Source organism: Amphiprion ocellaris, chromosome 6 (genome assembly GCF_022539595.1).
Source record: "Amphiprion ocellaris isolate individual 3 ecotype Okinawa chromosome 6, ASM2253959v1, whole genome shotgun sequence".
Lineage (NCBI taxonomy): Eukaryota > Metazoa > Chordata > Actinopteri > Pomacentridae > Amphiprion > Amphiprion ocellaris.
The window spans coordinates 9,245,902-9,262,909 of NC_072771.1; the positions used below are offsets into that span (position 1 = coordinate 9,245,902).

Below are 17,008 nucleotides of genomic sequence, written 5' to 3' on the forward strand. Positions count from 1 at the left end.
TAAGAGCAGAGGTAGGAGCACACAGGTGGACTACATCTTGTATAGACAGTATAATCTGAAGGAGATCAGTGACTTCAAAGCAGTGGCAGGTGTGAGTGTGGACAGACAGCTGACAGGATCTGGGTGGTCAGGAGGTGCTTCCAGATGACTGGAAACTACAGCTAAAGTGATCAGGGAGACAAGTAGGAGAGAACTTGGTGTGCCATCTGAAAGGAAAGTAGATAAGGAGACTTGATGGTGGAATGAGGAAGTGCAGATGTGTATACAGGGAAAGAGATTAGCCAAGAAGAGGTGGGACACTAAGAGGACTGAAGAGAGTAGACAAAGGTACAGGGAGATGCAGCATAAGGTGAAAATAGAGGTGGTAAAGGCCAAACGAAGGGTGTACAATAACTTGTATGCTAGGTTGGACAGTAAGGAGGGAGAGACTGATTTATACAGGTTGGCAAGGCAGAGAGATAGAGATGGGAAGGACATGCAGCAGGTTAGAGTGATTAAGGATAGAGATGGAAATGTATTAACAGGTGCCAGAAGTGTGATGGGAAGATGGAATGGGCTGAGGTAACCTGAGGACAAGGGGGTTGCTGCTCTGGGGACTGGGAAAACGTTGGAGAAAGTGGCCCTCTCCCCGACATGAGGCTCCAGGAAGCTCATGATGGAGAAATACCTTCACATTGTCCGATATTCTGCCCCAGCACCACTCTCTCTCCTTAATGTATGAATCACTAAGATTTTTCCATTTCCATTACCACTCATCCTGATATGGCTTCTGTGAGGCTCAGGCGCAGGAAAGCGATGGAGACGAGCAGATGCAGAATCAGCAGTTTACTCACAAGGCGAACAGTTACAAGAACTACAAGACTGAATCGGAAGACAACAACCAGAAGAAGAATCAGATTACTGATGTAAACAAATTCGGATAACCCATTAGTGCCTCTAGAGGCTGGCGGACTATGCAAAGAGATATCACCTGAGCAAGATAACTAACCCACTGCAGGTATAACCTAGGCAGGAAAGTGAAACTATACACTAAGAAATAAGGAGTATAAAATGAACGAAGCTGGAGTACCAGGCAAAAAACAAAAGAGTGAAAACACTCACAGGAGAAACTCGAGGTATACTAATTTACAGAAAACTACAATACAAGAACTAATACTAGTCTGAACATACACGGACTGAGACTTAGCTGACAGCACGGGGTTTGGAGAGACAGGCGAGCCGGGGGTAAACAACGAGGGTGGAGTGGTTTGGAGAAGGCTTGGCATGTGGCTGATGGGAGGGGGCTGCGACAGCAGGCGTGAGGAGGAGCAGAAGTGGTTAGAGGTGGCGGTGGAGAGAGGTAGATGATCCAGGTGACTATCCGGGAGGGGAACGGAGAGTAGAGAATGGCGGACAGGCTCAACAATGAAGTCCAGGAAGCCAGGTGAGTCCAGGAAGCAGGAACAGATTGTGCACGAGCGAGTGGCAGTCCATACTAGGGAGAAACAGAAATACAGGTTACTGAGGCTCTTCGAGAAACAGAGGCTGGATAGAATGAGTCAAAGACTGACTAGTATCATTCACGGTCCAGCACAGAGCGATGAGTGGCGTCTGGTTATATTGTAGTAAGGTAGAATCCTGATTGGCTCCGATCCACCTGCTTGCGCTTCTGCTGATTGCTGATTGTCATCACCTGCCGCCGCAGCCTCTGTGCCAAGCACACCTAAAAAGGAAAACAGAAAGGCGGGGGGAAGGAGGGGCTCTAGTCAGAGCCTGCAGCAGCAGGCCTGACACATCCTGTAAACAAGTGAAGAAAATGTGAGACATTTTCTGTTATAATAAATTACATCCTCAATTCAGAAAGCGATATGTTTGTAAAGGTAATGAGGGGAAAAACATAAACCTAACCAGTGTTTACAGATTTTGCCAGTAGTGCAATAAGTATTCACACCCTATAGTTGAGCAAAAGCAATAATACTACTAAAATAATCCATTTCAGTAAAAGTAAGTAAAAATCCTGCAAAGATGTACTTAAGTAAAAATATGAGTATTGTCTGCAAAATTTACTATAAATTTACTGTCTATCAGAAGCAGAAGTGCCAGTACTTATTTTGTGATTATATGCTCCATGTCAGCACAAAGATATATAATGTTTATGGATTAATATTACTGCAGCGATAATATGTGTCGCATTTTATTAAAGCAGGTGTTAATACTTAAGTTGCTTTACATGCTGTAGGGTAGTTTAAACTACAGCAGTGTATCAGATTCTGTAAGATCCCCATATGTTTGTGTTGTTGCTGTCCTTGTAACTGAGTATGCCAGATTGAATGGAAACCTGTTTCCAAGCAAAACCTTTTTCCAAGTTTCTATACAACTGCAGCTTTTCCTCCATTTTGCCTTCCATGCCCAGTGACAAATCTTGTTTGTATTTGCTGCCAGGTTATGTGTGCAAGGGTCAAAAGTCAACAGATCTGAACATGCCGATTGTGTGACTGCTGACCTGTGCTTTGCTTGGCACAGTGGCTCACTGTTGTTGCATAGCGCAAGCTTATTGATATGAATTGACTTCAGAACATGGCAGTGTAGTTTCCACATCCTGTGTGAATATCGCTTCATCATTAATCTGATTAAACAGATGGAACACAGACTCTTGAGAATAACTCTCTTTCTAAGTTTGCAGACAATTTACAAGAACAAAAACTGTATTTCAATAACACCCTGATGGAAAGGGGAAAACACAGAAAGCACAATAAGTGCACCTATTTTGAACAGGGTGTAGTAAATAATGTAACTGTGCAGCACTTTGATTTCATTTTGGCACAAAATATCTGTGAAAAGAAACATTTCCCTGAGATTTAAATGCAACATTTCCGAGAAGAAAAAGTTTATCATTAGGCTTGTTAGCTCATTTATTTAATGGAGCCATAGCGCATTGTTGCAAGCCCGTGTCTGTGTTGATGACAATGAATTATAGCGAGCACATAATTGAACATAATTGATCCCCATCCCTACTTCTAAGTATGACGTACCTACTTCCATTCCATCTACATCGAATTTAGAGGCTTTCCTTGAGTGCTTCCTTGCCATTATCCATTTGGACTCTGCACACGTGCCTTTTCCTGTTCTCTGTAACACAGGTTATTTAATAATGCACGTAAAATAATGGCTGCAAATAGTACTACTGGTTTCACCTCAGAATTATCTGATAGATAGCAAAAACTCAGCTGAATAGACAGCATCTTCAATTATATCCATACTGTTGACAAATACAGCATATGTTGTTTTTATGGATGAAGCTGCAGTTTACTTTTGTCACAGCCTTCACTGCATCCTCAACAAATTCTTCTACTTTGTGGTCCTCTGCCACAAAGACACCCCTGAAATATGGTGTGGCGTCAGCTCGACTGTGAGGAAAATTAAGAAAAATACAACAACCCTTACAATTTTAAGATAAAGCTTGGAGTTCCCATCTACACACAAAGGTAACATGTCAGGAGTGCAAGCAGGGCAAACAAATGACTACAGAGCACTACAGAGTTGGTCTCCTCAAACGATGCTCAGGCATATTCTAGAAAGCTCTGCTGCAGTGTATTTCCATTTATCTGTCCAGACTGAAATCATGAAAAAATTTAATTTCACGATTGGTCTTTGTTGTATTGACTAAACCTGACAGAAACTGCGGTTAAACTTATTTTTCCTGCATTCTATGACCTTTGGTACCTTGAGAGATCTGGTGCAATAACTTTGGTTTCCCAAAATGAATTCAGGAGCTCAGTACAAGATACATGTAGCATTGACTCTTGCCCAGGCCTTGACTTTATGAACACTTCCTTCCACCTAAAAAAAAAAAAAAAAAAAAAAGAAATTTGAATTTGGATGATTTCTACAACTTCACTCAAATCAATGTGAAAAAGTCGATATTTGCCAAAAAGCGCGAAGTTTGTATCACTGTAATAAATATCACAGGGTCCTTTGCATCAACAGTCTTGTCTTTGTCCTGACAGGGATAGACCTGTGGGCCTGATGGTAGGCAAAATATCAAAAGAAAACATGCTCACTAATATTTGTTTACTCTATGAATGCTTGCTAAAACAGGAGATTATTGTGAACTGGATTATTACACTGACTTTAGGCCATGCCAGACCTTCTTAGGCTTCACAATGTCCTCACACTGCATTTTGTCCACTCTCTTCCTGTCAAAGAATGGACTTCTGCTGTGATGTAGTAATTCACAATCCTCACACAGCCACTGTTCAGGGAGCATTCAACACATCAATGCTAACAGTATTTAAGGTAAAGTGGAGAGATACAATATATTGCCAAAAGTATTCGCTCACCTGCCTTGACTCGCATATGAACATAAGTGACATCCCATTCCTAATCCACAGGGTTCAATATGACGTTGGTCCACCCTTTGCAGCTATAACAGCTTCAACTCTTCTGGGAAGGCTGTCCACAAGGTTTAGGAGTGTGTTTATGGGAATTTTTCACCATTCTTCCAGAAGTGCATTTGTGAGGTCATACACTGATGTTGGACCAGAAGGCCTGGCTCTCAGTCTCCGCTCTAATTCATCCCAAAGGTGTTCTATCGGGTTGAGGTCAGGACTCTGTGCAGGCCAGTCAAGTTCATCCACACCAGACTCTGTCATACATGTCTTTATGGACCTTGCTTTGTGCACTGGTGCACAGTCATGTTGGAAGAGGAAGGGGCCAGCTCCAAACTGTTCCCACAAAGTTGGGAGCATGGAATTGTCCAAAATGTCTTGATATGCTGAAGCATTCAGAGTTCCTTTCACTGGAACTAAGGGGCCAAGCCCAGCTCCTGAAAAACAACCCCACACCATAATCCCCCCTCCACCAAACTTTACACTTGGCACAATGCAGTCCGAAAAGTATGGTTCTCCTGGCAACCGCCAAACCCAGACTCGTCCATCAGATTGCCAGATGGAGAAGCGTGATTGGTCACTCCAGAGAAGGCGTCTCCACTGCTCTAGAGTCCAGTGGTGGCTGCTTTACACCACTGCATCCCACGCTTTGCATTGCACTTGGTGATGTATGGCTTGGATGCAGCTGCTTGGCCATGGAAACCCATTCCATGAAGCTCTCTGCTGAAGCACTGTTCTTGAGCTAATCTGAAGCCCACATGAAGTTTGAAGGTCTGTAGCGATTGACTCTGCAGAAAGTTGGCGACCTCTTCGCACTATGCACCTCAGCATCCGTTGACCCCGCTCCATCAGTTTACGTGTCCTACCACTTGGTGGTTGAGTTGCTGTCGTTCCCACACACTTCCACTTTCTTATAATACAGATGACAGTTGACTGTGGAATATTTAGGAGCCAGGAAATGTCACGACTGGATTTGTTGCACAGGTGGCATCCTATCACAGTTCCACACTGGAATTCACTGAACTTCTGAGAGCTACCCATTCTTTCACAAATGTTTGTAAAAGCAGTCTGCATGCCTAGGTGCTTGATTTTATACACCTGTGGCCATGGAAGTGATTGGAACACCTGATTCTGATTATTTGGATGGCTGAGCCAATACTTTTGGCAATATAGTGTATATGTGATGTGGAACTGAGGAATTGTAAAATATTCTCATTTTAGATTAGATAATTAAATCTTACCACTGCAGACTGTTAAAAGTGGTCCTGCTACTGAAGACCAATGGCCTTTCTAGTCTGTTGTCTGCAGATCTTTTTTATCAAACACAACACAAGTCTCTGAAGTGATGTATAATGATTTCAAATACAGAATTTGCTGTTTATTTACCAAATTGCATTTAGGGAATCAGCTCTGTCTCTAAGGTGGTAACGGAGCCAGGTCAACGGGAACATGCTGTTATGCCCTCCACCTTCACCACTACTTAGCTGGCAGTTCTCTCTCCTTTACCCTTCCATGTGTGAGTGTGAGTGTGTACTTTCTCCTGACTAGGTCTGATTGGATAACCAGCTGAGTGAGGACACCTGCAACAGTGAGTGGCTCACCTGTCCATGATCTCCACCTGCCATAAAGGAAGGGCTCAGTTCACCATTTGACGTCAGACCATTGTACTACACTCTATGACTTGACTCAGGCCAGTTCCAATTCAGTCTGTTGCTTTAGTCGCACTAACCTGTGTTCTCCTGTCTACTTCTCTGTGCCGCTCCCCATTGGATTCTTGGTCAGGCTCACTGAATTCTATGCCTGCCTGGATTCTTGTTCCCCATCTCCTGCTCTCTGAGTATGTCTTACCCTAAAGACCCACATTCCTTGATTCCTCCAGCCACTCCACATACTTCCTCAGTCAGCATTCCCTGACCTCTCTCACCTTACATGCTGTCAGCTAAGTAGCTAGTTTCGCTTTCGTTTTAGTGATCGTCTTGCCGTTGTTGTTTGCTTCAGTTAAACCTTATGCTGGTGCTTATATTTGTGAGTATGGTGTGTATGTTACGTTGCATTAAGATTCTGTTGGTAATGCTTTGTCTGTCGCACTGCTTGTGCATGTTCCAACCCAGTAATTTGGCTTCCCTGCTTCGCACTGTGTGCACGCAGTGAAAATTCTTGTATCTCTGTTCCTGTAAGACTTTCCTAGCCTGATGTTAAAAAGCAGGAGGGAATCCTTAACTCTTCCAGGAAAGCACAGACAGAATTAATGCTTGTCTGTTCTGGAGGTGTTGGCCTGCCAGATCTGCACAGGGTCCAGTAGAGGGTGCTATTAAAATTCTCAGCTCAACCCACTGTTGCCTTTTGGACAAAATTAAATTAGTCTTTAAAAATAGAGGACACTCTCAAGCAAAGATATGCAAGTCTGAAAACTACCACCAAAGCATTTGGAAAGCTGTGTCTGGAAGTATTTTTAATTCTACACCACTGCAAACTTAAAAGGATAAGTCCAGCCTTGTTTAAAGCTGTGGCCTGACTCTACAGTGACATCAGATCTGAGGACTTGTCAAGTCCCCAAGATAATGTTCAGCATGTTTGTTTTTTGAGCTAGAAGACAAGCAACTTCTCTCAGTTAAAGTTGTTTATTCTGCAATGCCAAGTAGCTTGATATCAAAGACCATTACTGTTCAGGGGACTATTGTTAACAAAATGTTAATCTGTAGCCTTCTTCCCCGGAATGGATGAAGTTCAATGTGTACAGAGTATTTTTATGGAATGTGTGACAATCTCATTGGTCAGAAACTGATGAAGAGGAGCCGTGGTTTAGACTTAGCCCTCTTGTTGGTACACAGACATGTCCATAGCCTCTTGGCACACAATCTCTCCAATCAGATGGTCCCAGATGCTGTAAAAAGAATCCCTCCCTATTGTGATTCATATGCTTCTCGGTGTATTGTCCCTTCATCATTAACTGCTGACTTCTGTCTCAGTCATATGATATTATCCCAGCTTCTAGCAGACACACCAATTCCAGTCATGAGTATTTTATCAGTTCTTAAGCACAGTAGCTTTTGTTCTCACTTGATGTTCTTATGAGCTTGATTGGCCTTCAGCACTAAGTGTGTGTGTGTGTGTGTGTGTGTGTGTGTGTGTGTGTGTGTGTGTGTGTGTGTGTGTGTGTGTGTGTGTGTGAGAGAGAGAGAGTGAGCATGGTGTGTGCGTGCATGTTTGTATGTGTGTCAGCCATACATGTTGGTGCATGTTGACCTAGGTCTGTACATCTTTGGTTCACCCCAATTCACATAGTGTGGGATGATGTTTGTGACCTACTTATCTTCATAGGTCAACACAGTTCTTTTTATTAGCACTTAAGCAATGGGTAAATCACCATTAAACCAGCAATATGTTTATTAGTATTAGTATGTTTAATAGAAGTAATAAAAATAATAAATTCTAACAATAATCAGTAGAGACCAAACACTAGTTTACACAAATGATCACACTGGAGTTAAAATGCTGCATCACTAACAGAGCATATTGTAAGTCAAAATCCACATACTGATGATTATTACAAATTGAAATTCTAATAGTTATTTTAATTGTAATTTACAATTTGAGCAACTTGGACTAACTACAAGGACAATTGAAAATCAAGACCACACTGTTCTTAAATGACTTTAATGAACTTTTTCCACATTGAAAAATGTACATAAAATACAGATTGAAATTCATCATAATCCTTTTACTGCATCACACTGCATTAGTACCATCATAAATTGTTTATTTGTCTGTCAGTATAGTCCATATATATATGGTCTATATTTTAAGTAATTGCAGTGCAACTATTACACAAACTATGATGGACAGATTTATCCACAATAAATATTAACTCTGTTTGTGGTGAACTACTACTCTAAATTTGCAAAACATACTCCAACAAGATCAGATAATCTAAAATCTGTCTTCACATAACCTCACAAAACCTCAGAAGACATGTTCCACCAGGAGTAGTTATGGAGTTGTATTTAGGATTTGTAAAAAGAGGAACTGTGTTAGGGGCTGCACAGTGGCGTAGTGGTTAGCACTTTCGCCTTGTAGCGAGAAGGTCCCTGGTTCGCGTCCCGGCTTTCCCGGGATCTTTCTGCATGGAGTTTGCATGTTCTCCCTGTGCATGCGTGGGTTCTCTCCGGGTACTCCGGCTTCCTCCCACAGTCCAAAAATATGCTGAGGTTAATTGATTATTCTAAATTGCCCGTAGGTGTGAATGTGAGAGTGCTTGTTTGTCTTTGTATGTGGCCCTGCGACAGACTGGCGATCTGTCCAGGGTGTCCCCTGCCTTCGCCCGAGTCAGCTGGGATAGACTCCAGCCCCCCCCGCGACCCTAGTGAGGATTAAGCGGTGTATAGATAATGGATGGATGGATGGAACTGTGTTATGATCCTGCTCCAGCTCCTGCCCTTCTTTCCCCTTCTTCCTCTTTTTCCTCCTTTCTCCTTGGATCCTGATCTGTTTCTGTTTTGATCTGTCTCTTTGGCTCCCTCTATCTGTCACCTCCCTCATGTCTCTCTCTCTCTCCCTGTCTCTCGCCCTCCTGCTCTTCCTGTTTCACCTGCCTGCATTCTTCTACCTGCTGATTACTACAATGAGTGTCAGCTGCAGTAATCAGTTCACTCCATTCACCTGTTCACAATCACCTCTTGCAGTATAAAGCTGAGCTCATTCAGTTACACCTTGCCGGATCATAAAGAATCACATCCCTTCAGAAACTTTGTGCCCCTTTTGGATCCTGTTCTTCCCACTGAGCCCTGCTACCTCTTGACTGCCTCAGCCCCCATGTACTCTGCTCCTCTCCCCCTGGATTCCCTGAGTTTGCTTCGCTGTCCCGTCCATCTAATTTTTCCCCTGGTTTGTGAGTACTCTGTTTGTTTAGTGTAGTTGTTAGTGTTTGGGTTTTTTCCTTTGGACTTTGGTGTTGGATTTGATGGTTTTGTTTGGTTTTGCGTATTTCATATTTAGCTAGATTTGGTTTTCCCCTCAACCCTGGTTCCTGTTGTATTGTCTTAGCTCTTGTTTAGTATAAATAAAATCCTTCCCAATATTCCTCCTGTATCTATGTCTCAGCCTGGGTTCTCTGAGGCCCCCCCCCCCCCCCCCCCCCTTGATTATGTATCCCTCCTACAGAAGGGGGAGGAATTGTACAGTCTGATTGCCATGAGTAGGAAGGACCTCCTGCGGCGTTCTGTGCTTCTTCTCAGTGGTTTCAGTCTACAATTGAATGTGCTCTGACAGGATGTCAGTGTGGCATGCAGGGGGTGGGGGGTGTTGTCTATGATGCTGAGCAGCTTCCTCCTCTCTGACACTTCCACCACAGACTCCAACTCAACCCTCAGGACAGACCCAGCTCTCCTGATGAACTTGTTAAGTCTGGTAGCGTCAGCTGCCTTCAGCCTGCTGCCCCAGTAAAAGACAGCATAGAAGATGACACTGGCGATAAAACATCTGCAGCATGTTACTGCAGATGTTGAAAGATTTGAGCCTCCTAAGGAAGTAAAGCCGGCTATGACCCTTCTTATGAACAGCATCTGTGTTTATATTCCAGTCCAGTTTACTGTCTATGAGGACACCCAGGTATTTGTAGTAGTCCACAATGCCCAGGTTGCTGTGGGTTCAACACTTGTCTATTATAGTTTTTCTCTGTTGGTAAGACACTGTTCCTGAAAAATAGCACACATTTCCCAAAACACTGCACACTATTTTCCGTATTAGGACACAATTTGCAAAGCATTGCACACTTGTGTCAAAAGCGCACTTTATTGTCAAAATTTGAACTTTGTTTTCAAAATTAAGACACATGAAGCAAAAGTAGGATACTGCACTGCTAAATACAAAACACTCTTCTCTCACTGTGTTTTCACATGAAGTATAAAAAAATGACACCGTCCTCAAAAATGACAACTTTAACACAAATGCATCCTATAAATGAATCAGAGGGGCCATTGCAGTGCCTGACTGTAGATTACAAAATAAAAATAATGTTAGACAAAACTCTTCCACATTAACACACAGCCGGACTCTCAGATCATCTTCCTCCCTCAGCCTCACCATCCCTCCTGCCTGCATGACCACCATGGGCTCCAGAGCCTTCAGTCGCTCTGCCCCCCGCCTCTGGAACTCCCCCCCACCTGACATCCAAAATATTGACATGCTGGACATTTTCAGATCCTGTCTCAAAACCCACCTGTTTAAACACACCTACTCACCTTGACTTCCTTCCTCGTTCTTCTTCTGTTGTTTTCAAAACTGCTAAGTTTCCTTCTTTTAATTTTTTTACATTCTTAAGTTTTATATTGTTTATTTGAATATGTTTTGACTCTGTTTACTTTGTACGGTGTCCTTGAGTGCTCTGAAAGGTGCCTGCAATTAAAATGTATTATTATTCGGGCTTTTAAAAGTAATGCATTAATGCAGATTAATCTATCACTGAGATTAATCACATTAAAACATTTTAACACAATTAACGCATCTGCAGCGTAGAATGACTCAAAATCCCTGAAACATCTCTGGCAACGTATTTCGGGTATTTTAAATTTGACAGGCCGCTTCTATTTTAGCGGCACAGCTTTTCCAGTGTTTACAGTATTAGGCCATCCCACGTGACGCTACTCAACCAACGAACTGGTCTCTGCAATGCAGCCGCTAAACGTTGCAGCTCAGTTTAGAAAACAGATGAGGGACCATAGACTGTAGTGAGGGACAGACGAGAGAAGGACAGACAAAAAGAAAAATAAACAAATCGACACTGAGAGGAAAGTAGCCCTGCACAGGCTGACCATGTTTGGCTCAACATACAGCTGTGAGCCAGCTTCTCAACTATGAATATAATCCAAACTAAATATCGTTGCACATTCACCAATGAGCTCTAAATGTGTTTGAGAATGACCCTGACACCGTTTAGACCACAATTCAAAACACTGACAGGGCAAGCTGCAGCTCAGTTCTAACATTAAGCAGCAGGGGTATCAGGGGAGTAACTGTCACAGTCCTGATGAGAGGAGGATGAGGAGCAGCTGCAGGACCTACGCAGCTGCGACTAATCCCACATCCTCCTCTCCTATAAAGACCTGCGCTGCATGCAGTGCTGCGCCGGATCATTCCTCCTCTTCCTCTACCTATCGTTGTGGTCTCCGCTGAGGAGACACGTAGCCGACGGAGCAGCCTGCGTTCCCCCCAGCCGTCCGACAGATAGCAGACGTGGACCCCTGCCATCCTCTCCGTGCTGTTCTCACTTTGGGTTCCAAACCCCCCACGTACCATGACAGAAGAAACCCACCAACATGAACCCAGAGAACACACAGGACAGACCGGCTGTGGTCAGCCAGCAGTGGGAGCTCAGTCCTAGTGAGCCCATGGAGTCCATTGACGTTTTTTATGAAGATGAGGAGACTTTTGCATACTTATGTGCCCAATTTCGCTTGCTGGCCGAATGAAAGAACACGGTCAGGCACGAAGTGAAGGATGCAGCGGTGTTGGTGGGGCGTCGGGAAGCTGCCCAGAAGCCTTGGCTAATTCGCCACCTGCCTGACTTCGTTTTGAACTTTTTGAACTCTCCCCTGATCTATCAGCCAGTTAGCCAGCCCTCTGCTGGTCCCTTTAGTTGCCAGCCCACTCCTGACTTGGGTAGTTCACTGCCCAGCAACCCCCCAGAACGCGCTCCCCAGTCTTCTATAGAGCCACATGTGGAGAAGCCCTGCCACAGGAGGCGTGGCTTGAGAAGACCTCGGTACCTGCCGCCAAGTGCCGCTGAGGTCCTGCTGCCAATCGCCGCAGAGCTCCCGCCACAGAGCACCACCGAGGTCCCTCCACCGAGCGCCGCTGAGATCCCTCCACCGAGCGTCGCCGAGTTCCCCAGCACCTGTTCAGCATCCTGGCCTTTCCAGAGGGTGTCGATGCCACCTCACCCATCCAGGCTCCAGGCGGAATCCAGCTCGATGCTGCCTCGCCTGCGCTGGAGGAGCTGGATGCCTTGCCAGTCCGGCAGCGATCCTGCCGCCAGCTTCCAGCCGGATCGCTGGAGCGCAGTTATTTTGTGCTTCATGCACACACTCTCATTATGGAAAACACACAAAGAAATGCATAGGATGCAGCTTTTAAGTTTAAGGCAATCAATCTGGCTGTCAAAGAAAGAAATAGAGCTGCTGCACGTAAACTTGGCATAATTGAATAGATGGTGAGACGTTGGAGTCGGCAGCGTAAAGAACTGACTCAATGCAAAAAGACGACAAAAGCAGAGGTAACAAAAGCAGAGGGCCTGAACTTGAAAACGTTCTTGAAAACTGGGTGAACGCACAGAGAGCAGAAGGCCGAGGGGTTTCCACCATACAGATCTGACTGAAAGCCAAAGCAATCACCGAAAAGAAGACTGAAGATGTCCGTTTTACTGCCATGTTACAGGTACTGTTCGGAAAAATGCATTTATTTAACTAAAAGTTACAAAAATCTTTCTGTGTAAATATCTCATGTTACAATGTGGACACCTGCGGCTTATAGACAAGTGCAGCATATATATGTACAAAAATGTTTTTCTTTTTAAATTTAGTGGGTGCAGCTTCAGGTGCGCTCAATAGTCTGAACATTACAGTAAATGTCTATGACTTTGTTTTATGTCTGTTCTTGAATCTCTTTTGAACGTGGTATCATGTTCTTCTTTGTGAGACTTTTTTATTACTTAGCAATGCCAGACAGGTTGTACTTAGTAATGTTTAGATTCAACCAGCCTGGGAGTAATCATATGTGGGTGTGGCTGGGGAAATTGAACCCAACTGACAAATGAATTTGATCATTTGGTAGACTGGTAGCTAAGGAGGTAATTTTATTTTTACACAGAGCAAAGTGGGCTGGACAGCATTTTTCCTTCAATACATAAAATCATCCGTTAAAAACTGCATTTTGTGTGTTCCTGGGTCATCTTTGCCTTACATTAAAATTAGTTTGATAATCTGAAGCATTTAAGTGTGAAGATATCTGCAAATACCTTGAACAGCACTGTGTGTGATATTTCCAGAAGACTTCAGTGAAAGAACCAAAATGCATGTTTGTTTGTTTTTTTGTGTGTGTGACAAAGACGTGTGGATTTCAATGATTCATCATAGAAAAACCATAGGAAACTCGAAGAGTGGCATGATACATATGGTCTTTACAGGTACATGTAAAGTTTTGTTCTTGACTGTATGTTCAGAAACAGACAAAAGTCATGTGATGCAGTATGCAGAAGGCTAAGATTTTGTAATGACAAATCAATCTGAAACATGGCTGAGCTGAGAATGCAACGGCGTGTTGAGATGGTAATGATGTGGTTGGTGCCCACAACAGCTGTGTAGGCTATGCCATTTTCCTCTGCAGAGCTGAAAAAACAGGAAGAGGAAGACCAGCTTGTGGTAACGAATCTAAAATCAGCAATGTTAAGGTTCGTGACTGCCACTGGTAGCTGTGCTAATTGTGCAAACAGTGGGTGCATGAAGGGTTTAATGGTTGATTAAATGAGTGTGGCAGGATGGAAGGTATCTGTGGTGATAAGAGATGGTTACTCCCTCTAGCTCTAATACATCAAAATATGAGTAAACAATGCCACACTCACTGTATTAGCTTATTAGCTGAATGTGAGCTGGATATTGATTTTAGTTTGCATTTCGGCTTGTATGAAAAGACAGTTCATTTGAAATCACTCTTTGAAAATGGATGTTTTTGCTGCCCAGTGATTGAGGTGTGCCCTGCATGTGTATGTGTGTGTGCATACACGTGTCAGGCTAGATATGACTCAAAAATTTCATGTGGGCTGGATTTCCTTTGTGTTTTATGCATTGAGCAGGACAAAGCTGTGCTGGCAGCAGACACCCCGATGCCACATCACTCGAGTAAGTTTCAAGATCTCTATCAACCTAACCTACTTTGCTGATAGTCTTTACTAAAGATTCACAGTTTATAGAAGGTTGCTGTGTCCTCATAGTTGCTGAATCTGTGTAAAACATCAGGTCTTACTAGCATTTTATTTAGAATTGTCATTTTAAATGTCTTATTTCTTTTTGTTAATTTGAACAATGTTCTGTTCTTAAATTGTAAAGTTGTACTCAGCTATCAGGGTGTGCCATCTTTACAGATCTTCAGTATGGCACTTTCATTTCACAAGATGATTTTTCATCCAACCACACAATAAAGTTATTAGAATATGAAACTGACAAAAGCATTTTGCTTTAGTCAGAAAATACCATGAGCAAACACATGACATAATTCTTTGAAGGTTTGCAAAGCTTTTATTTCAAGTTTAAATCTTAAACCGAGAAGTTGCAATATGGGTGTGCAATACTGATGATGAAATCTGAAAAAGAACATCCAGCAGAAGCGGAACTTAAGACGAAGACAGCAGAGTCTATTTCAGTAAATGTTAATGCAATGAATTTTCTAAAATTTGACTACATTTTTTAAACAAAAAATATTTGATGAAAAAAATGTTGATTAGTGAACCCTTGATGTGTCTCAGTTTTATTGTTTGCTGTTTATTTTCTGATCAAAGTTCACTTATTTCTAACTTTGGGGATAAAATGCATGTTTTTTGAGAGTTAAACACATCTAAATGTCTTATGCTGTAGTTTTCATTGTCATTGTATACTTTCTCTTTTTCCCTACATTTTTTCAAGTTTATAAAGATCCCCTTTATCACAGTGCAAGCTCAGAGGTCTTTTCCACACACACACACACACACACACACACACACACACACACACTGATGCACTGATGAGAGCAAGTGAAAGCGTAGTTTTGCGTCTCTAATCTAATCCCTCTTCCTTTCCAGTGTTCCATACCAACATGTTCAGCGGCCATGCTAATGTCTGGATTCCAGGTCTTCTTCCTCCTCCTAACCCTCAGCTCCCTCTCACCCCTGTTTTATTACAGCTTTTTTGGCCAAAAGTTGCATGTGCAGCAATATCATCAAGGTGTTCTTCAGAAAAACATCAGCATCCTGCTGTGGCACTGGCCATTCGGCCACTCCTATAGACTCAGTGGAGACAAATGCCTCACCATGTTTAACATCAGCCACTGTTCCCTCACTGATAACACCTCCACCTTCTCCACTGCTGATGTTGTTGTGTTCCACCATCAGGAGCTGAGCAGAGGTCTGTCATCTCTGCCTCTGCACCTGGATCGACCTGCTTCTCAGCACTGGGTGTGGCTCTCCATGGAGCCTCCTGTCAACAATGCAAACCTCTCACGGTTCAACGGCCTCTTCAACTGGACGATGAGTTACAGACGTGATGCAGATATATTCATTCCATATGGAAAAACCATCATGAAACGCGATGACCTAGGCTTCCAGGCTGTGTCAAACCGCTCCTGCCTTGTCAGTTGGGTGGTCAGCAAATATCGGCCTCAGCAGGCTCGGGCTGGTATTTACGAAAGTCTAAAGAAGTATATACCCATAGAGGTGTACGGCAAATGGAACAAGAAACCTCTATCTGACAAGAAATTGTTGCCAACCATTGCAAAGTGTCTATTTTACCTGTCTTTCGAAAACTCTGAGGCAAAAGACTACATCACAGAGAAGCTCTGGAGGAATGCCTTTCAAGCAGGGGTCATACCGGTGGTTCTGGGCCCAAGCAGGGCCACCTATGAGGCCGTTGCTCCCCCGCATTCCTTTATTCATGTGGCTGATTTCAAGCACACAGCAGATCTAGCTACCTATCTGAAACATGTTATTGCAGACAGGCAGACATATGAGATGTACTTCAAGTGGCACCGCACTCACAGAATCAAAACCTACACTGACTGGAGAGAAAGACTGTGTCAGATCTGTGTCAAATATCCCAATTTACCAGTCAATAAAGTCTACCAGGACCTGGAGAGATGGGTTAACAACTAAGATTTTATCTCTCTGTGCATTCAGGTCAATGATGTGTTTTGATTGGGGCTGCTAATACGACTGGGTTAAAAAACAGTTTGATGTACGCGTCTTGTTCAGCAGTGCAGCTTTGGGAAACAGAGAGGAACTGCAAACCACAGAAACTGTTTTGACGGTGTTGGCTGTGCCCTGTACAAAATGCTGAAGAGGGAACTTTGTGTAATCATAAATAAACGTGTTCCATTTGTTTTAACTGTGGAGCCAAGTTTCTCTTTACAATGCTACTGTACAAGGAAGACACTTTTCTTCATTTGAATGTATTGTGCATGTCTGCTTAGTACCTCAGTGTACTTCATACAACAACAAGGTTTGGTGAAGTTTAGACGAAAAAAAGTAATTGATTCAGCAAAACCAGCTTTACCTGGTGGGAGATAATAACTTAATTTGTAGAGGATTTTCTCAACATAGTTCTAAAGTACTTTAAAAAAGGGTACAACAGATTATAAATGAATCATAAGGTAAATATTAAATCCATGTATGTCATAAAATAACAGAACATTAACCACACTGTGAACAGTATTCCATTTTACAGTTAATGTGCCATTACACATGTGTGTCCTTGTAGCCTACTTTTGGACTTAACTTGGGGCTTTTGTGGTTTCAGCCCATCTCTAAGATTTTCTTTTTTTGTACTCCTGACACAGCTCATTTTTGTGATAACAACTGAGTGCAAGCAATTATTGCTTCTCATGTGAGACTGTCTTGGTTGCTC

The 17,008-nt window shown here is 43.0% G+C and overlaps 1 protein-coding gene across 1 annotated transcript; it reads left to right on the forward strand.

Annotated features, from left to right (window-relative positions):
- The first annotated feature begins 13,713 nt into the window (after positions 1 to 13,713).
- Positions 13,714 to 16,489, forward strand: LOC111575691 (fucosyltransferase 7). The gene is made up of 2 exons (XM_035953152.2): positions 13,714 to 14,257; positions 15,193 to 16,489. Exons 1-2 carry the CDS (start codon positions 14,156 to 14,158, stop codon positions 16,255 to 16,257), a joined length of 1,167 nt encoding a protein of 388 aa, XP_035809045.2. The 5' UTR covers positions 13,714 to 14,155; the 3' UTR covers positions 16,258 to 16,489.
- The last annotated feature ends 519 nt before the right edge of the window (positions 16,490 to 17,008 follow it).